We start from the raw sequence: 27,386 nt of genomic DNA, 5'->3' as shown, positions 1-27,386 counted from the left end.
TGCACCAGGCACTGTATTGTGCGCTTACATAATGCACCAGGTACTGTATTGTGCGCTTACATAATGCACCAGGTACTGTATTGTGCGCTTACATAATGCACCAGGTACTGTATTGTGCGCTTACATAATCCACCAGGCACTGTATTGTGCGCTTACATAATGCACCAGGTACTGTATTGTGCGCTTACATAATGCACCAGGTACTGTATTGTGCGCTTACATAATGCACCAGGTACTGTATAAATTTGCAGTTATTTTATTAATTGTGGTTATTGCCAATTATCCCCTATCTCTCTCTCCCCCACATGTCTGTGTACACGCAGGAAGGATATGGTATCGGGGACGATGAGTATTCCTGTGCCTACGACGGCTGCAGGCAGCTGATCTGGTACAACGCCAAGAGTAAAGCTCACCAACATCCCTGCTGGAAAGAAGGTAAGTACCCCATGGACCAAGCGGCAGCCCTAAGTATGAAGTAGTATTTACCCACCGAGCAAACGTTAAAGCTGAAGACAAGAGCGGACTGACCCTTTAGACAAATGGTTACAGACCTTTATGATGATCTGATGCATTTTGTCTGTAGGATAAATGTTCTTTATAATAGCAACAATGGCCGCTGCCAGACTCGCACATATATTGTAGCGCACCTAGAGGAACACCTGGAGGTTCTTTAATCCCACTTTCCTCTTTATCTAATAAAATGGGGTAGGGGTATAATAATAATTGTATTCGGTCGTATCCAAAGTTACGCTTAGTCGAACCCGTATACTTAGACGCTTAAACATAGTAGACCATCGACCGTAATGGAAGTTAGACGACGGGAGCGGGGTCACATGGTATATGAGTTTTTCACGTTTTGTTTTTTTAGTGCCAATTGTCACAGGTCGACTTGATTCATACTCTACTATCCAAATGGACATCGTCTGAGAGTGCAGGGAGCCCTGCACGGGGACACTGTGCACATATTCAGCGTCAACGGGGACCCCCATCACATTCGGCAGCAAAAAAACGTGAAAAACCTCATGTTACCCATGAGACCGTCAACCACGATCCCATCGCTCTAACGCCGGCGTCTAACTTCCGTTACTGTCGTCTAGACGCGAGCGACTATGTTTAGTAGTCTAACTGGACAGGTTTGACTAAGGGCGGTCAACCAGAACATGATCTGTGTCCATCCACTATACCAGAACTATAATAATAGGGCAGGCGGTTGGGTGTTTATGTGACATTTAGACGTCAGTATTTTCTCTTGGTGAAGCGCTATGAATGTGTCACATAAACATACAACGTTCTACCCTATTACTGTTCTCATTATACCCATTGTTAACCCCCCTGCCAAATGTTAGTGGGACAGCGTGGCGATGGGAGTCGTGTAATATAGTTATAGGTTTTGAGAGAGCGTTTTAAAGGTTGTCTGGGCAGCTGCAGTGGAGGGTTTGTCGCTGCATCATGTAGACCGAAGGTGATAGCAAACCACAACATCTTGTCCTGCTTTAACTCCTGGTGGAGTGACGGTGGTTGTATTGCCCATCCATGCAGCAGCCCACACCGTTGGGAATGCGCACGCTTTGCCCCTGTATTCCAGTGTTTTCAAACCGGAGTTTGGTTACAGAATGTCTTTTGTGTCGGTCTCACAGGTGACACCGTGGGATTCTTATTGGATCTGCATAAAAAGCTAATGATATTCTCACTGAATGGGAACCAGCTTCCTCCTGAAAAGCAAGTTTTTTCTTCTGCAACGTAAGTATTGCAGCAGCAGCAGCAGCAGCAGTGTATGTGAATATGGCTGGTCTACTATCCTGTATCTAAATTGCTGACGTGTGAGCAATTGAATCGGAGTACATTGGTTCTCCACACGGTGCATGTTTTGCAGGTCTCCTCACAGAATCACAATTGAAATAATTAGCTCCACCTGTGATCTTTTAAATTGTGTCAGTGAGTAATGACTACACCTGTGCACCTGTCAGGTGACCTGGAAAATGTGAACTTTTGGTGGTACTTGAGGACCGAGGTTGAGTTGCCACTGTTCTAGAGCAAACTGATAGTACTATGGGAAATGAAGGATCACAATATTGTTTCTGATATCCCGCTAAAGGTGCCCATACACGGTGCGTTTGCACCCTGCGATGTAATGCGCGCTCCCGCGGGCATCTCATCGCACAGTACAAAAAGTATGTTCTGCACATACTGTGTGTACTGCCTTGTGATCGCATCGCATGCAAAACGCATGCGATCCAGCCCATAATGGGTGCGATCATCGCACCGTGTATGGGCACCTTTAGCCTATAAAGGGGCCTACGCACATGGAGATTTGCTGAGCGTTCTGGGAGATGCTAGATCGCTCAGAACACAGCTTTGTGTCAGCCCTGTGTGCTGAGCGATCTGTCCGGGCCAGTGTTCTCCGCTGAGAACATGACCCTCACCGGTGATATTACTAGATTTATCCAGCATGCTGGATATATTAATCGCCGGGCAATAGTGCCACGCAGCGCTATCGCAGGCTCTCCATGGTCTACTAACCTTCACCCTTACTATGGTCCAACCCTGGTAGCTGCGCTGGTCGTATTCCTGGGTCCCTAAGCTGCGATCTGGGGAGATCCAGCAATAACACCGGGTATTAGGGCAGTGGGAAAGGGTTATTAATAAACCATATACCACACAGGTATGTACCATGAATGACAAGCATATTCTCTCATTTACTTACCTGCACACACCACACATTAAGGGTTATGGAGCTATATGTAAGCTTATCCTGTCAGTAGCCAATACCGGGGATCTCCCATACCCAGGAAATATGTGATACACCCTTGTGTGTTGTGCCGTTATTCCCCACATAACGAATGGCAGAACAGCGTATTGTGCTTAGTAATGTCCGTATGATAACCCCTATTCCTTTCCTGTAGATCTGGCTTCTTCGCTGCAGCAAGTTTCATGTCTTACCAGCAGTGCGAGTTTAATTTCGGAGCCAAGCCCTTTAAGTATCCTCCTGCAAGCAAATTTAGCACCTTCAATGAGTATGCAGTGTTGGCCCCCGAAGAGAAGGTCATTTTGCCAAGGTATTAATTTAACTAATTAAATGTATCGTCATTTAAAAAGAATTCTACATAAAATGTGCTTTTTTTTTTTTTTTTTTGTAAAGCCCACATAATGTGACACCTGCCCCCTATCTCTGTACTGTGTTCTCTAGTCCCTTATGTCACGTTTCTGTATAATATAAATATTTATGGATCGGCTGCCAGCGGGTGGTCTATGACTACATCTCCATCTACTGGGTCCTTTTGTATGATGTTGTTTTCTTAGTAAAATTTCTTAAACTACGGAAGTATGCATCGCTGTAGGGACCGCTGATCCAGTGTAATCTGATCTCTCTGGTGACATCCTCCTGGTCTGTTTACTAAATATAATTCCAATCTAACAATTTGGAGAAAACCAGCCCATCCTTATGGGGCCTACACAAAGATTTGTGCCAGGGATTCAGCATGAGAGATTTCCTTTAATATGAATCTCTCAGATAATGAGCCCACACACAGAGAGATACGTGCCAGAGATTCATAACTGGATATTCAGCATGAGAGATTTAAAATCTCACAATTTAAATAATGGGTTGGAATAAAGCCTAGGGGAGTGTCATATAACACATGTCACTGTCAGTGTGATATATAAACATTGGTACAATAGTGTCCATATTGCATATATAAGTACCTCAGTGTGCGCTTAATTATGGACATCCTGCAAACCTGGGCTGCAGTGGCGTAATTAGGGCTCAGCAGCCCTAGCGGTGGCGGGGGGAGCCACAGGGGCACTGGATTGCTGCGCAGAGACTTGCCTGAAATCTAATAAGTGACGGGATTAATGCTGGAGGCTGCAGCTACTCCCCTGCACTGGCAGTCAAGTGCATGGCAGAACAGCTGGGCTGTCTGTTCCGGCAGCTGTCAGAGAAGGAGACAAGTGAAAGCCTGTGGCTGCGCAGACTGTTGGTAAAACAGCCGGCGCAGCCACAGGTAGTCAGCCCAGCTCTGTACTGCCACGCACTCGGCTATCAGTGCGTGCCTGTGCAGGGGAGTGCACAGAGTGGCCGGGGAGTAGCCGCAGCCCCCAGAATTCATCCTTTCTCCGGTTCAGGCAGGTGCGGCAGGGAAGGAGCTGGGGGAGGCAGCGGGCACATATATACAGAGAGGAGCAGGAACTGCATGTGACCCCCTGGCAACGAGCATAGATCTCACCAAGCAGCAAGCATGTAGTTAAAAAATATATATTCGAGTGTGTGGATGGGGGAGGGGGGGGGGGGGGCGCAAAGTTCCTTGTTTCACTGCTGAGCTGTCCTAGAGTTTGGGAGTCAATGTCCCAGTAACTCAGACTCATCATGTGTGAGAGATCAGCCCAGCCACCCCCCTCCTCACTTGGGCTCTCCGGGCGGATAGGGGTCCACAGCAGGCAGCTGGCACTATATATATATATATATATATCCTTACAAAAAAGTGGTGTACCTGTGCTTCACCCTCTTCTGCCTCCCTCCTTGGCTCTCCCCGCTCATGCTCCGGAGGCCAGGCAGCAGGACGCTCAGGGCACCTACTCTTCTGGGTCACTGTCTCTCGCCGGCGGGTGAGCGGGCGGCATGTGACATGCTCCTCTCAGCAGTGTCAGAGCGCGACGCAGCAGCTGCAGTGAGTGGCGCTGAACAGCGGCATGTCCGAGGCGGCTTCGCGCAGAGTCACAGGGGCTCAGGGCAGTTTCTGGCAGCTGATGGCTCAGAAGGTCACCACACATGCAAAGATGTGTGACCCTTCTAAACGACTATAAGCAGCAGGTCTGTTATGTATTGTGATCCCGCGAGGCCGCGCTTATGTAAAATTGCTCAGAAAGTGGCTGAATATCGCTTTGTGTGTAGGGCCCATTACACTGAGGGGTAGATGTATGAAGCAGTGATAAGGGTGGAGATGTGAGCCAGAGGAGGAGTGGCCCATGGCAACCAATCAGCTGCTCTGTATAATTTTATATTATGCAAAGTGCTGATTGGTTGCCATGGCCCGCTTCTCCTCCCTTATCACTGCTTCATACATCTAACCCTGAGATTCATGAGCAGCCACATTTTATCCAAGGCTGCAATTTGGGGGGGGGGCTACATAACTATTCTGTGTAACGAAGGTGATTATGGCCCCCACACCCCCCTACCTTGAACACTATTTAAAAATACTTTTTGGCAATTCATTTGAAGATTGTGGGCATAATTCAGACTTCATCACAAAGCTGATTGTTTCTCAAAAGGACAAAACCATGTTGCGCTGCAGGTGGGGCAGATGTAATGAGTACAGAGAGTTATGTTTGGGTGGGGTGTGTTGAAACTGAAATCTATTTTGCAGGGCAAAGATAAAGCAGCCAGTATCTACTCTGCACAGAAACAAAATAACACCCAAATCTAACTTTCTCTCCATATGTTACATCTGCCCCACCTGCAGTGCAGCATGGTTTTGTTTATTAGAGAGCAAAATTAGCTTTGTGATAAAGTGTGAAGTAGGCTCTCTGTTTCTGGCCTTTCACTTTAGGCTTGTTTCCAGTTTTGTATTAGATATCTGCATTCCGCCACTGGGTGGAAAACATTTCTCCATTCCACCCCAAGGAAGAACAGAGGAAATGTTGGGCAGACAGCCGTGGCACTCCATACACTGCCAGATGATGCTGGATGATTTCAGGACGATAATTACTGGTCGGCTGCAGCAATACACCACTTGGTTATCAATCTGATTGGCTGATTGGGCTGACAAGTGAACAGTGTATGGCCAGCATTAGACAGTCAGAATGTCGACATTCTTCATATCTACATGGCTGGTCTCCCAGCACTCTTCTCTTGCGCATCAGCAAAAGCCTCCACCCTCTTTGTGGCTCTGTAGCATCATGCTCCACCCGATCATAACTGCTTGATTCCACTCGATCCCAGGTGTATTATGTACTATTACGTTCTGATGACTGATTATCCTTGTTCCCTAGACACAGACGCTTGGCATTGCTGAAACAAGTTAGCATTCGAGAGAACTGTTGTACACTTTGCTGCGATGAGGTTGCAGACACGGAGCTGAAGCCTTGTGGTCACAGGTGAGTATTGCACCCTGATGCGGTGACATCACTCTGTACAAAGCCAGGGCTGTGTTACTAATTACAGATATTCATGATCTTTTAGTAATAGGAGTTTGTCTAAATGTTCTATAAGCTTGTAGAAGGGGGGGAAAAGGAACACTGCAGACCTTTATTTTAGTCTGTGTTCCGGTATCTGGTTCAGAGACCTCTTTACTATAAAGGCCTTCTGTTCTCCATCATACAGATGTATCTTCATAAATCAGTGCGCCTCAATACGCCACGCATCATGAAAGAGATAAATGTGAGGGGGATTGTCCAGTCAGTCAGCTCCTAACTGCTATTTTTCAAACGCAGCCTAGAACAGTGACAGTAAGGAGCTGATTGGCTGGACATTTATCACTCTTTATCCAACCTCACGTTTATCCTTTTTAAGGCTTAATACATCTGCCCCAATGCGTCTTAGTAGCTGCACAATGCAACCAGGACGCACGAGAAGACGGCTGATTACTAGGACATTCCTGTTGCTAGGAGATTCCCACACCAACCGGTGGGCTCTATAGCATGCCTGGTACGCAGCGACAGCCTAATGTGGAACTAGCGCTACCCGGCATTTATGAGTTTAGACTTAGCGACTTCATCTGCAATAGTGCTCCACATACACATTACTGGTCTCATGGGCACACATAAGAGGGGCAGTTGGAGAGTATAGACGCTGAGGTTTTTTTTTTTTTTTATAGGTGGATGCTACATGGCCTGTAGTGGATCTCTAATACCATTGCAGCCCATGCAGTGGAGGGGGGGAGCCGGTGTCGCAGGGATCTCTGTAGGTTTAATGTGGTTTGGGCTTTGGCTTTCCCTGTTGAATCTGCTAAACCAGCCCTTCAGCAATGGTTGCCGCCTTAAAGGAGACAAATGCTAGAGGTGCTACGGGATGTAGAGGTCAGCAACTGCCATAGGCATGTGCAGTGCACATTGGCAGATTCTCACTGGAACCAGCTGGCATCACAATAAGATGCCCATTGGTCTTGGCATTAGCAGGGAGGCCACCCGCACGGTAAGTAGACATTTTTCTTTTAATGTTGAAAAGTTTCTGCTGCCCTAACTGCGCGCGCGCGCGCCCCCCCCCCCCCCCCCCCCCCCCCCCCCCCCCCACTCCCCCATTAGGGGTGCATAAGCTTTTCGGCATTAGGCAAAAAATTCTAGTTACACCACCGATAACCTCCCTGCTAATGCCAGGGCCAACGAGCATCCTATTGAGATGCCCGCCGGTTCCAGCTTGTGTATACAAAATGCATTATTGGTTGTCCGACGGACAGTGCATATGCTTATGGCAGTTGGTGACCTCTACATGCTCGCTGCCATCTTAACCACCATCCATAAACACAGATTGAAATTGCACGAATCTCCACACAATTCCTATCTGCATGCCCTAGCTGCAACCATTGGGTTGTGTACGGAGTACATCTCCGGTCCGGGCACAGAGGGAAACCCATGTTGGTTCCTGCACATCCATCCCTGGTTGTGCTCCTTTGCAGAGGGTTGATGGCCGGACTGTGGTAGACGATAAAATGGTATTTTAGCAAATGTCCTAATCGGGATCATCCTTTGTGAATTGCAAATTGAAAAAAAATGTTGGTGCACTCTTAAGGAGTCCTGTGGAGAATATTTGTGTAACGTACTGATTATTATTTTTTCCCCCCTCTTCTTGCCAGTGACCTGTGCATGGACTGTGCGCTTCAGCTGGAGACTTGCCCACTGTGTCGACAGGAAATAAAGACTCGCGTCCGCCAAATTTCGCACATCTCTTGACCTCTGTGGAACAGATGCAGACACTTTTTTTCTTTATTAATGAGAGACAAAAGCATAAGCGCAAACCATTGCGAGACTTCCGTATCTGCTTCAGCAGCCAGAAGAGTGGCCACAAGTTCTAGCAGAGGCTGAGTGAGACGGAACACAGTCTGTCAGCAAGAGATCGGTCAGAACGCAACGTCTGATTACGTGTTATGCTGAGGAGGATCACAATCTAGTTTAGGTCACTTTCTTTTTTTTTTTTTTTTTTAAATGAAGGATTTTGGTCGTCCCTTAGGGTACTTGAAAAAAATGGGGGGGGGGGGGGTCACATACTTGGACGTTCCTATACACTTTGGCAGTAAATATTTTTGAGTTAGAAATACCCTTTTGCATAACCACGCCCAATGTGGGCATGGTTGCAGTAAAGTTACGTGGCCAAGGGCCACCCAAAATTTCATTTCGCCATTGTTCTGCAACATTTTTAGTTCCGGAGAAGGTTTTGCACTATCGTTACGCATCGATGTATTCGCAAAGACTGTAACTAATTGTATCATACTGCAAAGTGTCTATTTTTGCCAGACAAAATACAGTATTTGACCAATGTTTTTCTATTCTTGTGGCCTTCTGCTGGTCAGTCGTTAATGTGGATTGCAAGTAATTGTCATAAGGAAATCAACTTTAGGGCTTAATTTATAAAGATTCCAAAGAACATTTAGTTATATTGCAGGATGACTGCAGTACGCAGCTGTAAATTTCCACATTTCTTTTTCTTTTCTTCTTTTTTTGTAAATTGTGCACCGTAATGGTTTATAGAATTGGAAAGACTTTTACTATATTTATAATTTCATATAATCGGGTAAAGGCCTCTATAATTGTGACCAATTCTAGCAGGGATCAGCTGCCTTTTGATGTGCCAGGTGCTGCTGCACTACATTTCCCATGATGCTCCAGGAACAGGGCAAGGAAAAGCTGCAGATCCATCACGCCTGGGAGCTTAACGTTTCTCTGTCTTTTGAAACTGTTTAAACACACACAAAAACCCCATTGTATAGGTGAATGTCTGTAAATGGAGAAATACCGGAGTTTAATAATCTTGTAATCACGTACATGTTGTACCAGAGCTGTTAAGTTAATATAAGTGGAAGAATGTCAAGTAAAGATTTTAAAAAAACAAGTCATGGTCTGCGAGGAGTCTCCAGAGTGTCATTGTGAAAAGCAAAACCGAGAGCAGCTCAGAGCGGCCGTCTTCCTGCGCAAAAGGTTCTTCCTAGCAACAGTGATGGATTTAATGAAGTATTTATTTATTACGTTATTTAAATAGTGCATACATATTCCACAGCGCTTTACAAAGAACACGGTACTTGTTTCCTAGCACGGCCACAATCGCTGGCATCGGGTGTAATTTTTAGTGGTCTGCGACGCGATGCCCCCGATTTTCGCATTGAAAAAAGTCAAAATCGCGTCGCAGGCGGCTAAAAAAGGCTTAAATGGTCCAGACGCGATGCCCCCGATTTCCCATAGGAAACAATGTTAAATGCCTCAATTTCACCAAATCATCATAGGGAACAATGGTAAATGGCCCAGAAACCCCCAAAAACACCCCTGAACAGTGAAATGTCCCCCCAAAAGTAGTTTACGCCACCCCACGATCAACGTGAACCCGAAGCGTGGCGAGCGGCGGCGGTGGTACGCGTCCTCCAACCTTTTCATACCCCCACTATCCACGTCGGCGTGGAGTTGAGAATAGAATAGTGTGGCGAGAGCAGCGAGCGGACGCGGATACCTTCACAGGTAAACGAGTCCCTTCGCGGGCTTCACAGGTATCCGCGTGCGCTCGCCACACTATTCTATTCGCCGACGTGGATAGTGGGGGTATGAAAAGGTCGGAGGACGCGTAGTGCCGCCGCTCGCCACGCTTCGGGTTCACGTTGATCGTGGGGTGGCGTAAACTACTTTTGGGGGGACATTTCACTGTTCAGGGGTGTTTTTGGGGGTTTCTGGGCCATTTACCATTGTTCCCTATGATGATTTGGTGAAATTGAGGCATTTAACATTGTTTCCTATGGGAAATCGGGGGCAAATTGAGGCATTTAACATTGTTCCCTGCGGGCATCGCGTCGGTACCATCGCACCCGATTTTTTTAGTGCATGCGATGGCCGCTATGCCCCCGATTTTTTACTAACGATGCCCACGATCATGATCGGTGTGGCCGTGCTAGGAAACAAGTACCAAGAACACTTGAACATTCACATCAGTTCCTGCTCCAGTGGAGCTTACAATCTATATTCCCTACCACATGTACACACATTTATTCTAGGGTTAATTTTCTTGGGAGCCAATTACCGCACCATGCAAGCATGGGGAGTATGTACAAATTCCACACAGGGCCATGTTGGGAAAGGAACCCATTATCTCAGTGCTGTGAGGCAGAAATGCTAACCATTACACCAGTGGTCAGGGAACTCGGTCCTCATTACCCCACACAGTGCATGTTTTTCTGGTAACTCCACAGGTGCACTAATTACTCAGACACATTTTATAAGGTCCGCAGGTGGAGTTAATTATTTCACTTGTGATTCTGTGAGGAGACCTGCAAAACATGCACTGCGTGGGGTAATGAGGACCGAGTTTCCTGACCACTGCATTACACCAACCGTACTGCCCCAAGTTGTACTTGGCTTTCGTTCATGAACAACCTCTAGAACAGGGGTCGCCAACTCCAGTCCCGGAGAGCTACCAACAGTTAACGTTTTGCAGGTCTCACAGAATCACATGAAGTAATTGGCTCCACCTGTGGATCATTTACAGTGGTAGCCAACCCTAGCCCTCGAGAGCTACCGACAGTTCACATTTTCCAGACAAGCTGCACTCATTAATCACTGACACATTTTAAAAGATCCACAGATGGAGCTAATTAGCTCACTTGTGATTCTGTGAGGAGACCTGCAAAACATGCACTGTTGGTAGCTCTCGAGGACTAGGGTTGGCTACCCCAGATTTAGAATGTCAGTCAGTAATGTGTGCACCTGTGCCCTAGCTAGGTGATGTAAAATGTTAACTGTTGGTAGCTCTTGAGGACTGGAATTGGCTACCACTGCTCTAGTAGGTTGCTATAGTTAATAAGTAATGTGAGTGGTTGCACCTTGTTCAGACAGGTGAGCATTGATCTAATTGAATTTCAGGTATTAGATAGTCCCTGGTATTGACTCCACCCACTGCGCAGTAGGCAGATAATTAGCTGCCATCACTACTACTTGTTATAAGTAAATAAATACATCACCTCCTGCTTACTAATTCCCACTGGTCGCTCACCGTGGGCCAGTCCCTGCCGAGGGCTTGAGCTTTGAGGCACTGGGCTCACTTAAGAACAGCTGGAACATGGAACAGCAGTCTGTGGGAGTTCTGTTGAAGATGGGATGTTACCCATAGAAACCAGATTCTACTTACGTATTTAGCGCCTTCTAGAACACAGGTTCTCAAATTCGGTCCTCAGGACCTCACACGTTCCAGAAGCATGGTGACTAGCTGTATACAGTGTCCATTTCGACTTACATTGAAATTTGATACAAAATTTTTTGAAAAATTTATGTTGACCTTCCCTTTTGTTGACCTTCCGACCTTAGCCATGTTGACTTATTTCACGTGTCAACCTTCTTAGTGTCGAGACGATGACCTATACCCTGCCTCACATAGTAAATAGTATGGTCAGTATCCTGCCCTGGTGAGAATGTCCCATTGGAATCTATTTCCAAATGTCAAAGCCTTCTAAAAGCAACTCCCTTCCAACAAGTGCTTCGTCTAGAGCAGGGGTCGCTAACTTCAGTCCTCGAAAGCTACCAACAGTGCACGTTTTCTAGATTACCTCACAGGTGCACTCATTACTGACTAACACATTATAAAAGATCCACAGGTGGAGCAAATTACTTCACTTGTGATTCTGTGAGGAAATATGGAAAACGTTAACTGTTGGCAGCTCTCGAGGACTGGAGTTGTCTACCTCTGGTCCAGAGGTTCTCAAACATGGCCCTAGAGCAGGCATTCCCAACCACGGTCCTCAAGGCACACCAACAGTGCAAGTTTTAGTGATATCCAGGCTTGAGCACAGGTGACTTAATTAGTATCTGAGGGATTCTGATTAAACCATCTGTGCTGAAGCCTGGATATCACTAAAACCTGCACTGTTGGTGTGCCTTGAGGACCGTGGTTGGGAAACCCTGCCCTAGAGGCACCCCAACCCTCCAGGTCTTATTTATATCCATGCTTGGCCACAGGTGACCTAATTAGCACAGATGGGCAAATTGACTGAAGTGCTAAGCCATGGATATCTGGTACACCTGCCCTGTTAGGGTGCCTTGAGGACAGAGTTTGAGGACCACTGGTATAATTCAAGCATGTGTTCCCCAATTTCCTAATTGTGCACATTGCTTTAAATAGAACATGTGAAAATACACGATTACATTTACAGGAGAGCCGGTCATTAGTTTGACCCTTTTAAGGCTGGCATGCATTGGGTTGGCCACTGACGGAAAGTTGCATATGAAAAAGCTATCATGTAGACCATATACAAAAATTGTTGTTACAATAGGTGATGTTCGTACTCAGGGGTGTCAAAGGGGGGGTACTATTTACCTGGGCCCCGCTCCCCCTTTGCACGGGGCCGGGCAGCACAGCCTCTCTCCCCAGCTCGGCACATGCTGCTCAGTGCCGTTTGTGGAGCTGGGGAGAGAGAGCCAGCTACAGTATCAGCCTATCCTCGCTCTCCCTCTTATTTTCTTTTTTACGGGGTAGTGTCCCCAGAGACCCCACCCCATTTTATCGGGGCCAGCCGACCTGTCGGCACCCCTGTTCGTATTAACTGTCCACGCAAGGTCTCTCGCTGCATGTTTTAGAGACCGTTTCCCAGCTCCAGCTGCTGAATTTACCATGTACCCAGTAATACAGAAGGATCAAGGTGCTGTTGGTTTACCTTCTCGAAAAGCAGATGATGTGTATACTGGTCAGGTCTTCTGTCTGACAGCACGTGTCTGTACTGTGGCCAAGTCCCTGCTGTGGCCACTTGTCAGGTAATGGGTCATTATAGCAAGGCAGGGGAAACATCACTGAAATTGTCCAAGCCATTATGTTGATTGTACATGAAGAATTATTCCAGAGAAGTTTGCTATACGAAACCTGCATAGAGAAGTCTGCAGCAGCAGCGGGCACATGCTCTGGTGAGTTAGACACAGAAGTAAATTAACTTAACAATTTATTTAAAAAAAACCCACAAAAACAGATTTGAATTTGCTGACCAAAAAAAAAAGATATAAAGAACAAGAGTTTGAGATTACAAGTACAGAGGGCACAGCAGAGGAATACAAAATGCCATTTACCATCTTGTTGTACCTGTCTTGAATGTTGAACATTACACAGTGATGTCATTGTGGTGTAGCGAGTGCGGCCACCTTCCCTTCGGTGTAACGAGAACATTACACTGTGATGTTATTATGGTGCAGTGAGTGCGGCTGCCTCAGCGTATTGAGTACATTGCACTGTGATGTCATTCAGTGTAATGAGAACGTTACCTAGTTATATCATTCTTGTGCAGTGAGTGCGGCCACTTTCCCCTTTGTGTAATGAGACTGTTACACAGTTATGTCATTCTGGGGTAGTGTGTGCAGCCACCTAACCTCAGTGTAATGAGTAAGTTACCCAATGATGTCATTTTGGCCATCTCACCCTCCTATGACTGTGTGCTAGTGACACCACAGTGAGGTAAGTATGCTCAGCAGTGTGACTGGCTGCTGGGGAAATCAGAGGCTGTACGTAGCATCAGCCCACAGTATGGCTGCCCCCAGTGTCTGCAGGCAATGGCTCCACTTTCATTGTACAAATTAAATCTCTATAAGAGACACCATAGTCCCTTACACACAAAGCTTGTATGACACGGCCAAGTCACATGACCAACAGGCATAAAATCAGGGACCACACTGTAGCCCAGGTACAGGGCACTACACTTAGGCCCTTATTCAGATCTGATCGCAGTACACATTTGTTCTCAAAATGGACAAAACCATGTGCACTGCAAGTGGGGCAGATGTAACATGTATACAGAGAGTTTGGGTGGGGTGCGTTGAAACTGAAATCTAAATTGCAGTGTAAAAATAATGCAGCCAATATTTACCCTGCACAGAAACAAAGTAACTCCCCCCAAATCTAACTCTCTCAGCACATGTTACATCTGCCCCACCTGCAGTGCACATGGTTTTGCCCATTTAGAAAACAAATAGTACTGAGCTCAGATCTGAATAAGGGCCTTATTGTGGGGAATATGTCATCATGATAAATAACAGTAATTCACTGAGGATTTAATCCGTTTCTAGAATATTATATTGGATTACAATACTGTGCGTGGATGATGGTATGTACAAACACAACAGCTACGGACTGAATACGATACATCAAACAAACACAAGTCCCATAAGATCAGTTCCTAAAAGCCTTCTACACCTCGCTCAGTTAGAGCACACCCAGCCTAGTCAGTCTGATAACTTCTTCCTGAAGGCAGATCATGGTCGGAGGGTAATATCCATTGGGACAACACAAGATGAAATGGAGATACTGGAGAGCTGGTGACTGTAACATTGTAATGGGGAGAAACAGAATGGCCGGTGGTTCTAGGAGGAAGAGACGGAGGAGCTGAATAAAGGCGTCACCACCAATCCGCTGCTGAGATCCACACCTCTACCCTCCTTTTCCTTAATGAGGAAAAGAAGAAAAAAAAGTGAAGTAACCGAATTCCTTATGGATGGTGGAGTTATTGTTGTCATACAGTATATATTCTCATTAATGCAAGTATACAATAAACACCTTGGATATAGAAAAGTCAGTGCAATTAATGACATATCTTGGGGGGAATCTTTTATTCTTTCTGCTCAACAGGGTGTCGGGGCGCTAGCTGCAGAAGAGGACTGGTTTACAATGGCACAAACCTCTTATTTAAGAGGTTAGGAATTATTACTAACAGTTTGTTATATAGCGCACACATATTCCGCAGCGCTTTACAGAGAATATTAGAACAGTCACATCAGTCCCTGCCCCAGTGGAGCTTACAATCTATATTCCCTACCACATGTACACGCACACACAGACATTCTAGGGTTAATTTACCTACCAGTATGACCTCAGCGCTGTGAGACAGTAATGCTAACCATTACACCATCCGTACAGAATTATTACATGCTGGTGGAGATGTACTGCCATAGTGTTGTCTGTTTTGTTTTGGTCCGAGGTAAAGCAGGAAGGTATACGGATGAGATTTATAGACATCTTGTGTGAAATTTAATAGGATGAGAGATTCAGAAAGCGAGAGATTTGGTAAGAAATCTCCAGGTTTTTTTAAGCGGCAATCATTTACACTGCAAAACCAGTTTGATTTTGCCGTGTAAATGATTGCCGCTTTAAAAAAAACTGGAGATTTCTCACCAAATCTCTCACTTTCTGAATCTCTCATCCTATTAAATCTCACCCATAATCTGCCAAAGCGAGAACTCTCCATCAGCATTTCTGACATTGTGTGGAAACAGTTCTTAACATCACAAGTTGTTACCACCATGATCACTACAATGTCTACACAACATAATTGTTTGCCAATTATTTCAAGAGTCATTATTGGAATACAACAATGAAATGACAGAAGTAGAAGATCTGTATTCAGCGTATAATCTTCTGCTACTATACACAATTCCTTATAGTATGTGACGCAGGCCAGGGCCAGCTGTTGGCACATGGTATGTTATAGATAATCTAAATTTATAAAATAAACTTAACATTGTTGTACTTTGTTTTACAAGGTGATGTCCAATTAGGTGACATTCCTGTATTTTATTCTTAAAAGTGATACAAAATGTTCTATTTTCAAGAAATAAAGAAAAAAGGATACATTAACCATCTTCAATGAGCAATAACAGCCCAGCAGAGAGGCTGGATACGGGGTAGCTGGTGGTCAGAAACTCTTTACTACACCGAGACCTTCTACAGCGCAGGAGTTACACAACGTGTAAGCACACAATGCGCTGTTGTGACTCACGGGATCAGAAATGTGCTATTTCCTCTTCAGACGCGCGGAGGCAGTCTATGCTATGGACAAGTCACAAATGTGTGTGTGCACAGAGATGCTCAATTATTCATACTCTGACCATCCACATCTCCAATTTGTACGACCGATGGTGGTGTATTATAGCACCTACACACGGTGACAGTATGCGCCTCCAGTCTTTGCACGGATGTACACAAGAGAAAGGCTTAGTATCGCCATTTGCATTAAGTCGCAGATGGATGATGCAAATAGAAGCAGCCTGGTCTACATCCACCCCCTGGGCTGAACAGCCTGGTCTACATCCACCCCCTGGGCTGAACAGCCTGGTCTACATCCACCCCCTGGGCTGAACAGCCTGGTCTACATCCACCCCCTGGGCTGAACAGCCTGGTCTACATCCACCCCCTGGGCTGAACAGCCTGGTCTACATCCACCCCCTGGGCTGAACAGCCTGGTCTACATCCACCCCCTGGGCTGAACAGCCTGGTCTACATCCACCCCCTGGGCTGAACAGCCTGGTCTACATCCACCCCCTGGGCTGAACAGCCTGGTCTACATCCACCCCCTGGGCTGAACAGCCTGGTCTACATCCACCCCCTGGGCTGAACAGCCTGGTCTACATCCACCCCCTGGGCTGAACAGCCTGGTCTACATCCACCCCCTGGGCTGAACAGCCTGGTCTACATCCACCTCCTGGGCTGAACAGCCTGGTCTACATCCACCCCCTGGGCTGAACAGCCTGGTCTACATCCACCCCCTGGGCTGAACAGCCTGGTCTACATCCACCCCCTGGGCTGAACAGCCTGGTCTACATCCACCCCCTGGGCTGAACAGCCTGGTCTACATCCACCCCCTGGGCTGAACAGCCTGGTCTACATCCACCCCCTGGGCTGAACAGCCTGGTCTACATCCACCCCCTGGGCTGAACAGCCTGGTCTACATCCACCCCCTGGGCTGAACAGCCTGGTCTACATCCACCTCCTGGGCTGAACAGCCTGGTCTACATCCACCCCCCTGGGCTGAACAGCCTGGTCTACATCCACCCCCCTGGGCTGAACAGCCTGGTCTACATCCACCCCCCTGGGCTGAACAGCCTGGTCTACATCCACCCCCTGGGCTGAACAGCCTGGTCTACATCCACCCCCTGGGCTGAACTGGCAGGATGGACAGTTTGGCCAGTCCCATCACACAGAGCACTTGGCTTTCTGGTCATCTGCCGACCCTGAATCTAGTATACAGGTATTGCCAGGTGGCCTGGCTCCCCTTGTTGTACATGCCTGCACACAGTGGGTTGCCAGAGCTGCTTACGTCCCTGTAAATCAGGCCCTTTGTGAGAAAGCATTATTTAAATGCATATGCTGTATGTATAACAGTGCAATATGCTACTTACAGCCTTGTAGTCGAGAAACATTTCCTTAAAAGCCAGGAAATCTGTGAACGTGAGCAAGATGTCAAATATATCTCCGGCCATTTCCTGCCGATGAGACCTGTCACATAACACAGAACAGACGTTACAAACACAAAGTATACTTATTGCTGTATAATGCAAGGAGGATTCACTAACACTAGTAACCTGCTATAGATGGGTGTAATAGAACATGTCAACATTCACAATGTAAAACGGACATCACATAGATTTAAGGCTGGGCCCACATTAGGACGATGTCGGAACAATGTATCGGAACACCAAATGGTCTATATCAGGGGTGGCCAACCGGTCAGAGGTAAAGAGCCGAAAAATATCGGTAGTCAAGCTAAAGAGCCGACATCATGCGGGCGCCGAAGGCGCATGCGCCAAAAAAAGGGGCATAGTTTATTTTGACCCCTTGGGTGGGTGTGATACAAATATGCCTCCAATAGTGCAGTGCCATATATACATATGCCCCCAATAGTGCCAGATACACATATGCCCCCCACGGTGCCGGGTATGCCCCTATGGTGCCAGAAAGCTGGTATGCCCCCACAGTGCCACAAACTGCTATGCCCCCACAGTGCAAATTTCCCAGAAGCAGCACTCACCGTTGTTGCTGCTGCTGCCGGGCGGGGAGAGGACAGTCTGGTGTCCCCCTGCAGTCCTCCTCTCATGTCACTGATGGGAGGAGAGCACAGCACACCGCGTGTCTCCTTCCCCCTCACTTCCCTGTGACTGGGCTGTCCACCAATCAAAGCTCGCTGGGCGGCTCCTGATTGGCTGCTGGCCCGCGAGCTCTGATTAGCGGACGGCCCAGTCACAAGGATGCACAGTAAGGGGTAGGAGAGATGCACGATGCGTGCTCTCCTCCCCTCAGAAGGTGAAGGGATTTAGGGAACCGGCAGCAGGGGGACTGGGACGGACGGTGGGCAACGGGCAGCAGGAGCCTCACTTTACAAGGGGGAGAGCCGCAAGAGGCTCAAGAGCCACGGGTTGGCCACCACTGGTCTATATAGTCTAGTGTGTACCTGTGATTGCACGGGCCGTTAATGATGTCAGATCGTGCCACCACACCACTGCATAGTGCGTGGTGTATGGTCTACACTATATTGGGCGGGACTTGTGCTGATGCACCGGCTGAACACTAATGTTCATGTCGATATAGTAAATGTAGACATAATATCTACATATTCTCTAGACAGTAGTTATTTATATCATGCATCATAGATTTAGATGGTGCGGCAGGGACAGCATCTTTACACATCAAAGTAATGTGGAAGATCTGGTCCAGGTTTTAGAGCAGCAGCAAGAAAACTCATGTGATCAAGGTTGGGCCGATTAGCAGCACCTGTGGCTTCAGTGCAGGAGGTTATGGTTCCTGGTGGTGGAATAGCTGCCCAAGTGATAGGCCTGGGTGTGGGCTATGGTAGGGACCACTGGAACATTCTGAACTATGCACTATGCTGTGACCCCCTGTATGCTGCAATGCTGTAACCACCCTTGCTTATGCTGTGTACCTGTTATGCTGTGACCTGCTCCAAAAATAAAGACCAAGACTTCATCTTGATCTAGTTTATGTGATTCCTTCTCACAACAGATCATTTTTCTTTATTTCTTTTTTACTGGTGCCCTTGAAGGCAGAGCATGCTGGTACTTGCAGTTCCACAAGTGACAGGCATAGTTCTACAAGTGCTGGTCAACCCAAATACTTTCGGCATGAAGAAATGAACACTGCTGAATATTTTGTAACCGTTGCTTTACCCCGCAGCCAGCGGCGGTTGCTGGGGGGAATCCACGGAATAACTTACTGTAGGGATGAGATGAAAGCGCTCATATTGAAGGATGGAATCCGCTCCAGTAACTGCTCCTCAATAAATTTCTCCACTAAACAAATCTAAGAATAAAAATACATATCACTAGGCAGGTCTAGAACACGGGTCTCTGGATGAACGACAAGCTTGTATATGGACTTTCATCTACACACTGACCACAGAATCCTAACACCCAACACATCAATACATGGAGACCCAGATACCCAGCTAAACACCCACTGTATATTGTCCTACAGTACAGAAGTGTGCTAGCTGCCGTAATGCCACACAGGACAATCTTATAGCGTTGGGCATCTTATGGTGACATATATGATATGTGACACTGTATATCTGTGTGCGACTGAGTCTGAATCTGTACAGAAAGCGCTACAATGCAGCGGTCACAGCTTTTTCCCAGTGTCAGATGGCGTTAATTAGCTCAGTCTCCTCGTGCACCCTGGTCACATGCATAGCGGCAAAGGATGACCAACATTAGCAGGTGTGTGGCATGTGCGGGGTTCCCATCACTGGGAGTAGCTATATAACCACATGTGCGGGGTTCCCATCACTGGGAGTAGCTATATAACCACATGTGCGGGGTTCCCATCACTGGGAGTAGCTATATAACCACATGTGCGGGGTTCCCATCACTGGGAGTAGCTATATAACCACATGTGCGGGGTTCCTGTTGCTGCAAGTAGCATGTATACGCAATGCACAGTAAACCAATGAAACGGCCCGATTCATGTCTGCAAGTGAAGCAAAAAAAGCAAGTAACTGGGCAAAACATTACAGGAGTTAAGTAAATGAACGGAACCATGTAAGTTTGTAACCAGGAGCGTTTAAACTCGGCTGAAACACAAATCTTAGTAAATATACCCGTAAGTAGGGTTGCCAATCCCGGAACATTTTTTCAATCCCGGAATTCGGGATTGAAAAATGCCTGATCCCGGGATTCCCTGGATTGGCTTCCCTAATTAAAAAACCCGCCCCGGCCGCCCCGCATATTTACTTACATGTGCAGTGCGGCCAGGAGGGTGGTCGGTGAAGCTGGGAGGGTGGGCAGCCGATTACTGATGCCGGTAAGCAGGCAGGTGAGTGAGCGGCCAGCAGCAGGATCCAGGAGCCGGGTAGGCAGGTGGGCGGGCGATGATGCTGCGCGCCCAGGATGGGTCTGTGCAGCTGCTTGGTCTGCGCAGCGTGACCTCTGGCCTCATCACGCTGCACAGAACCATACTGCCGGGGAAGGGAGAAGCTGGGCAGAGTCGGAGCGCATGCGCAGTCTAATCCCGAAATCACGGTATTGGAAACTCCAATCCCGGAATTGAAATCCTGGCGTTTTAGGGGCCAAATCCCGGGATCCCGGGATTGGCCAACCCTACTCGTAAATTCCAGATTCAGAGAGGTACCAAAAGTCGATGTGCCGTGGGACTGAGCGATTATAGGCCGAATGGGCATGTGCCAAGGACTCCGCATAGCCATAGGTCTGCCCTTCAGCCCAATGTTCCTTGTTCTTGCTTATAGGCTGTGGATGTGCACACAAATTGTGAATGAGTTGTGGTCACTCCAGTGAGTGTACTTGCTTTATACCAACAGAAAGCCGCACTTGCAGCTGCAATAGCGTTCATCTCTGAATCAGGCCCTCTGTGCAGAAAGGATTGTGCTACAGGAACCAATCTCTCTGGAACCCCAGTATATACACCTAAGGTCTCTCCGGGATAGAAAGGTGGGGCCACTTACATATTCATTAAAGATAGGTGTGTACGTCAGCTTATTTTCCTCTGTGTCTTCGAATTCTTTGTAATACTTTTCCATAAAGGATCTCTGCATATCCTGGAACTGGTCATCTAAGAGAACAGATATAAAAGCTGTAAGCCGCCCGCCTCAATGTTCCTACCAAGCTAATACAAAATCTCATTATTGCTCATTTTATCCCATCAATATCTATTTCTTTCCGCTCACTTTCAATGAAACCTAAGGGGAATAATCAATTAGCCACGGGATCTTCTACACAACTAGTTGCAGCACCAGAGCAATCAGTGTGGATTTCCTAGAGCACAAGTGCCGGATGTCGCACTGTACGATGGTTTGCACTCAGGGAAACGACCCAGTTTATGCGGACTCAATGGGAATCATTGCCTGAGACCATGATATTTAGAACTCTTTATTTGATCCAGGGTTACACAGCCTTCCACACAGAGGGGGGCGATTCAGACCTGTACGTTCAGCTCCGAATTCGCTCCCCTATCTGATGGTGGGGGTCTGCGCATAGGCACGAATGAGCACCATTGGCGAGATTTTCCCTCGCCGGGGCACTCGCACAGTGAGTGACAGGCAAGGGGCGGTCCTGGGCAGGCCCCCGGCGTTACATGGGCGCGGCCATGTGAACGGTGTGCCCCTGGGAATGCTGGGATTCACCTGCCTGCCAGGGGCGGGTGGTTGACATCACATGCAGTCAGTGCCTGCTCCAAAGTCAGAAATCTAAGGCCAGATGATAAAAGAGAGCGTGTAGGCTCACTCAGCGGCTGTGTGCGCCAGAGCCAGGATGAAAAATCCTTTGCACCAGTGAAGGATATTTCCTCTGTGCGGGCACTTGCGAGGGGTGGAATGAGGGGATTCGGGCCACAGGAGGGCGTGCGTTCGGCGGGGCAACGTGTACCTACTCGCTAGCCTCGGATTAAATGCAGCCTAGCGAGCAGGTGTGAACTACCCCCAGAGCATTATCTATACTGTGTAATGGAACAGGCTGGCGGAGGGCATCTGTTTGATTTTGTGAATGAGATCTCAGAGCTGGAACTCTCCGCAATAAAATGTATTGAGACTGACCTGGTTTGTGGATGGCAGCTCATGCATTCAAGAGGGATAATTCACAGATATATCAAAGGATAGTGTTTTGCTGAGCCCCGATGGTCATGCTACATTTCCTCTCATATTTATTAAACATCTAGGGGTTTATTCTAGTTCATTCTTTCTGACAAAATCCTTCTTAGATGGACAAAACCATGTGCACTGCAGGGGGGCAGATGTAACATGTGCAGAGAGAATTAGATTTGGGTGAGTTATTTTGTTTCTGTGCAGGGAAAATACTGACTGCTTTATTTTACACTGCAATATAGATCTCACTTTGAAGAAAAACCCCACCCAAATCTAATTCTCTGCACAAGTTACATCTGCCCCACCCGCAGTGCACATGGTTTTGTCCATCTAAGAAGGATTTTGTCAGAAAGAATGGACTAGAATAACCCCCCTAGTCAGCATTGGCCTCATGATTTCAAAGGGCAATTTTATTAAATGTAAGACAAGATGGGGAATTTACAAAGATGGGACGTCTATATCACATGGAATGTTGCTATGGGAAACCAATCCGAATCTTCTTATTTATTTAGCACCTTCTAGAACAGTGGTTCTCATCTTCAGTCCTCAAGTGCCCCCAATAGTTCACGTTTTGCAGGTCTCCACACAGAATCACAGGTGAAATAATTAGCTCCACTTGTGTAAAATGTGTCGGTGAGTAATGAGTGCACCTGGAAACCGTGCACTGCTGGGGGTACCTGAGGACCGAGGTTGAGAATCACTGTTCTAGAAGATAGATAGTATCCGAATGGTTGCTCATGGAAACATCCCATGTTAGTAAATTCCCCCGATGGGTCTTCCATTTATTATTGCCCTTTTAAACTCCACAGCCAGCTGTGTACAACTGCCCCTGTACTGTACATCCCTTTATTATGCTGTAACCCGCGGTAACCTCGCACAGTACACTCAGGTCTTCAAGCCGCTACTACAGTCTGTGGAGAGATTTCATTCGGAATATACACAGTGCATATTCCTAACGGGTAAGGGTCATTGGGTCAACCCTGAAGGTCGACATACATTGGGTGCATGAAAAAGGTTGACACAAGCATAAGGCAGTCATTGGGAAGGTCGTCAATGGTTTTACACTTTTTTGGCCCAAATATCGACACAGTAAAAGCGCACCTTGTCCACTTGCATGGCTTTATTATATTCTCCCTCCACGCCCTAGTGCAGGGATGGGGAACCTTCGGCCCTCCAGCTGTTGTTGAACTACACATCCCAGCATGCCCTGCAACAGTTCTAGCATGGCCACATAGCAAAACTGTAACAAGGCATGCTGGGATACGTAGTTCCACAACAGCTGGAGGGCCAAAGGTTCCCCAACCCAGCCCTAGTGGATGGTACAGCACGAAAATAACGCCCGTCGGCTCAAAATAACCCATGTTAACCTGATGTCCATGTCGACTATGTCGACATTCGGTACAAAGATGTGAAAAACTTATGTCTACCTTTGGACTGTCAACCTTGCTATTGTTGACCTTCCAACCCTGTCAACCTTAGGGATGCTGACCCTTTTCAGGTGTGGACCTAACCTGGATATTTTAGCATTTATTGGAAGTATAGGTCAGGCAATCTGGACACGGCTGGAAAGCACTGCATTGCCGTTTCCATGGCGATTTACCCTCTTACATCCCACGGAGGTGCACAGGAAAATGAACGATGTTACTATAATGCATTCTAGCATGAGGCAGCGAACACTGCGGCTGCACATCACCCACCCCAATCTGGTTCATATTTACCCATTATAATTTCCTCCAAATGTCCAATAACACAGTCAAATGCCTCATCTTTAGGGGATGATCTGAAAAACAAAGGTAAACCATTATCTTTGGGTTCATTCTCCTAATACACTAGAGCCTGGATATTTGCATATAACCCTATCACAGTGGGCCTAATTCAAGTTTGATCAGAATTTGTCCCGATGGTGGGGGGGGGGGGGGGGGGTCTGCGCATGCGCGTATTTGTAACTTTACCCTGAAGCACCATCTGGAAATATCCAGGGCTACCATGGTTTACCAGTTTATACAAGGTCAGCATGGATCTGTACTGCTACACAGAGATAGCAAGGTGCTTATTCTAGAACCCTGCGCCTTTTTAAAGCCAGTGCAGTTCCTCTTCCTGCCTGTGGTGTCACGGTCTATTGTGGTTTTTTCAGCACATTCTGGTCTGTATCTCAATACAAACCAGACTGTACTAGAAGCAACTAGGCACAGGCCTGGGTACAGGGTCTGTGCATCTCGGTGCCACTGCCTACTGCAACTTCCCCAAATTAGACATTCCCGTCACCTAGCTAGTCCCTTTTCATTCTATTCTAAATGCTTTGGTAAGAGTGATATTTTTGTTTTGGTGCTGCTTATCTACCAGATCACCCTACACTGGTTACCCATATATAGAATACAATTAAACTTATTTATATTCAGCTGTGGCTCCAACCTTTGAATCTGGGTTGTCTAGCTGCGCGGCCTGCAATGTGTGCATGCGTGAGATCCCAATCCCATGCATGCACAGAAATTAACAAACAGCCTTAGCTTCTAAGGGCTGCATCAGCTGTACAGTCAGATTGGTTAGCACTCTCTGCTAATTGCAATTCCGACTGGCAGTCCCACGCAACCCTGGGACTGCCTGTCCAGCTGTGATTAGCAGAGTACTTCCAGTGGAAAGCACTGCCACTGCTGGGAAACCCCTGCAGGGGGCGGATATTCCGTGGAGGGCTAGCAGCTCCTAGGTGAAATACTCCACAAAGCCATCCGCAACACATCATATAACTATCAGACCTGGTTTTGCCTTATAAACGATTTACGTAACAATTCCCAAACTGCTTGCATCTCACAGCCAACATAGGGCCTTATTCTAGTTCACTCTTTCTGACAAATTCCTTCTTAGATGGACAAAACCATGTGCACTGCAGGGGGGCAGATGTAAAATGTGCAGAGAGAATTAGATTTGGGTGAGTTATTTTGTTTATGTGCAGGGTAAATACCAGCAGCTTTATTTTTGCACCTCACTTTTAAGTAAAACCCCACCCAAATCTAACTCTCTCTGCACAAGTAACATCTGCCCCACCTGCAGTGCATAGTTTTGTCCATCTAAGAAGGAATTTGTCAGATAGAGTGAACCAAAATAATCCCCATTTTGCTTGTGATCTTTAGTCTTCCTTTGGCCTGTACCTCGCCTCTGTGACCTAGACAGCACTCACTCCTATCTACAAGACTTCCCCTCTATCAGCCTCCAAATTGCTTTGACACTATGGCAATCCATCAATTGACCACAGTCTGGCTCGCACTCACTACTGTCCCAATCTCCAGATCTCAGCCACAATAAGTCACCCCTCATCTCAGTTCTGTCCGTTTCTCACTACATTGTAAATTGTGAAGAGCTGGGCCCTCCCTAGGGGGTTTACCTCACATGACCCTATTTTATGGAATCACAGATTCACCCACAATTCACTGCTGAGGCGCCCTACAAGTCAACATCAATATATTAATACTACACTGTGGAATTGTTCTTCTTCTTACATTGATAGTGTGAAATAGTCCTCTTCCAGGTCCTCCATATCAAGCTAAAGAAATCTGTAAAATGTATAAAGAAACAGTTGTAAACAAATATACTTCTATTCCAGTTATGGCGGGGTGAGAATACAGCTATAGTCATAAACCCACGTTCTTCCCTTTGTTCTAGTTTTCTTGCAGTCTACTTAATTTGTGGTATGGGTCATTGGGTGGACCCAATTTAGGTTGACATGCATTGGGTTGACACCTGAAATAGATTGACAGGGTCAGAAGGTTGACACAAGCATTAGGTCAACAGCCAAAAGGTCTACATGAGATTTTCATGGGGTGTTTTTGTCCCAAAAGCCGACATGGACACTGTATCATTGCGCTGCGCTCGCCATGCTTTGGGCATGTGTCCACCAAAACCCTGTGGACCTAGTGATCGTATCCCCTAGACTGGCCTAAACACACATTACGCTACTTTTTGCTGGATGCTAATTAACCTACCAGTATATGTTTGGGAGTACCCAGGGGAAACTCACACAAGCACAGGGAGACTATGCAAACTCCACACAGTTAGGACCATGGTGGGAAGAGAACCCACGAGCTCAGTGCTGTGAGCTAGTAATACTACCCATTACACTAACTGTGCTGTCCAGTAGTGGCATTGCATTAGCATAGGATAGCAAGCAGCAGCTGTATGTGAAAGTGGACGCAGATGCATCCCAGGGAGAGTTGCTTCAATGTAGGTTACAGGTAGGGAGCAAGCAGCTCTGTATAGGAATACTGGGACTTCTAGTGAACAATATCTTTCCCCCTTATCTCAGCTGCAACAAGTCTGTCTCATGGGCTTGGCAGTGACTGGCTGTACATAGTCTCTGCCTAGTAATGAAGCTACAACTGCTGCATAAGATACAGTTACCTCAGTGTGATGATAAATAAGCGAGATCCGCTGTAATCACTCACCCCAGCGATACACAATCACACACATACAGCGCCAGTGCAGTGCAACATCCGGGATGGGTGGAAGCAGCCTGCCAATCAGAGCCGCGCAGGAGTCAACGTGATCTACAACAGCCAATTGGAACGAGCAATGCACCGTTGGCCGTTGCTATGGCAGCGGTGGAACATTGCCCTGGAAGAAATAACTGGAGGGGATCTTACGTTACGCATAGTTATGTGTCACGTGACAGCTCAGTGACGGAAGGAGGAGGCTGTTGTTTCGCTGCAGGGCAGGCCGACCCACAGACATACTACCAGTCTCCAAGCAGAATAGTACCTCTGGCCGGAACCTAGCCAAGCCCGCAGCACAGCCACCCAGCCAAAGGGAGAGTTGCCCCCTCAAGCAGCTCGTGGGCTAAGCGAGCCAACGAGGATCCGGCGTGCTGCGGGCAGTTTCCGGGTCACGTGTGAGTATGGAGCCTACAGTCAGCGAAGAGGGACAAAAACCTTCAGAAAGCGAATCAAGCATCTGCTATAAAACGAAGGGTACTTGTTTCCTAGCACGGCCACAATCGTTGGGATCGTGTACCTTTGGTACACGATGCCAACGATGGACCCGATTTCCTTTGAAATCAGGTCCATTTTGCCAGCAAAGGTAAAAAATCGGGGGCATCGCGTCGGTCGGGACCATTAACATTGGTCCCGACGCGATGCCCCCGATTTTGCCATAGGCTTCAATGTTAAAATATTTTTTAACATTGAAATCGTGAGCATCGCGTCGGTCTTGTGCCATTATAATGGCACAAGATGAGATGGACTTGATTAAGTCTATCTCACATTGAAAAAAATGTTAAAAATGTGAAATGGGACAATATGACCCATTTCACATTATATATGGCCCTGTCGTCACCCCACGATAGACGCCAACCCGAAGCGTGGC

General features: G+C 47.1%; 2 protein-coding genes across 5 annotated transcripts in view; one reads left to right on the top strand and one right to left on the bottom strand.

Annotated features, from left to right (window-relative positions):
• The window catches only part of RSPRY1 (ring finger and SPRY domain containing 1), a 35,691-nt gene extending 26,654 nt beyond the window's left edge, over window positions 1-9,037 (top strand). The window contains exons 11-15 of the mRNA XM_083165239.1: window positions 324-435; window positions 1,638-1,740; window positions 2,904-3,056; window positions 5,986-6,090; window positions 7,785-9,037. Of these exons, the coding sequence (XP_083021365.1) occupies window positions 324-435; window positions 1,638-1,740; window positions 2,904-3,056; window positions 5,986-6,090; window positions 7,785-7,881 (570 nt within the window). The 3' untranslated portion in view covers window positions 7,882-9,037. The remainder of the gene's footprint in view (window positions 1-323; window positions 436-1,637; window positions 1,741-2,903; window positions 3,057-5,985; window positions 6,091-7,784) is intronic.
• A 4,055-nt stretch (window positions 9,038-13,092) lies between these two features.
• Window positions 13,093-26,885, bottom strand: ARL2BP (ARF like GTPase 2 binding protein). Of its 4 annotated transcripts, XM_083165677.1 has the most exons (8): window positions 26,471-26,702; window positions 25,673-25,769; window positions 25,529-25,582; window positions 23,753-23,814; window positions 20,901-21,007; window positions 19,158-19,243; window positions 17,329-17,425; window positions 13,093-14,598 (listed from the first exon to the last, which is right to left on the bottom strand). In XM_083165677.1, the coding sequence occupies exons 3-8, from the start codon at window positions 25,564-25,566 to the stop codon at window positions 14,518-14,520; spliced, it is 471 nt and encodes a 156-aa protein (XP_083021803.1). In that variant the 5' UTR covers window positions 25,567-25,582; window positions 25,673-25,769; window positions 26,471-26,702; the 3' UTR covers window positions 13,093-14,517. The 4 variants fall into 4 exon arrangements, with proteins under 4 accessions (XP_083021803.1, XP_083021805.1, XP_083021802.1 ...); XM_083165679.1 differs by lacking the exons at window positions 25,673-25,769; window positions 26,471-26,702 and adding an exon at window positions 26,784-26,885; XM_083165676.1 differs by lacking the exon at window positions 25,673-25,769 and having other exon boundaries at window positions 26,471-26,695.
• Window positions 26,886-27,386: the final 501 nt, after the last annotated feature.

Source organism: Crinia signifera, chromosome 11, assembly GCF_055691185.1.
Source record: "Crinia signifera chromosome 11, ASM5569118v1, whole genome shotgun sequence".
Classification (NCBI taxonomy): Eukaryota; Metazoa; Chordata; class Amphibia; order Anura; family Myobatrachidae; genus Crinia; species Crinia signifera.
Note: the sequence above shows the minus strand (reverse complement) of the source record. Positions and strands in the feature narration are given on the sequence as shown.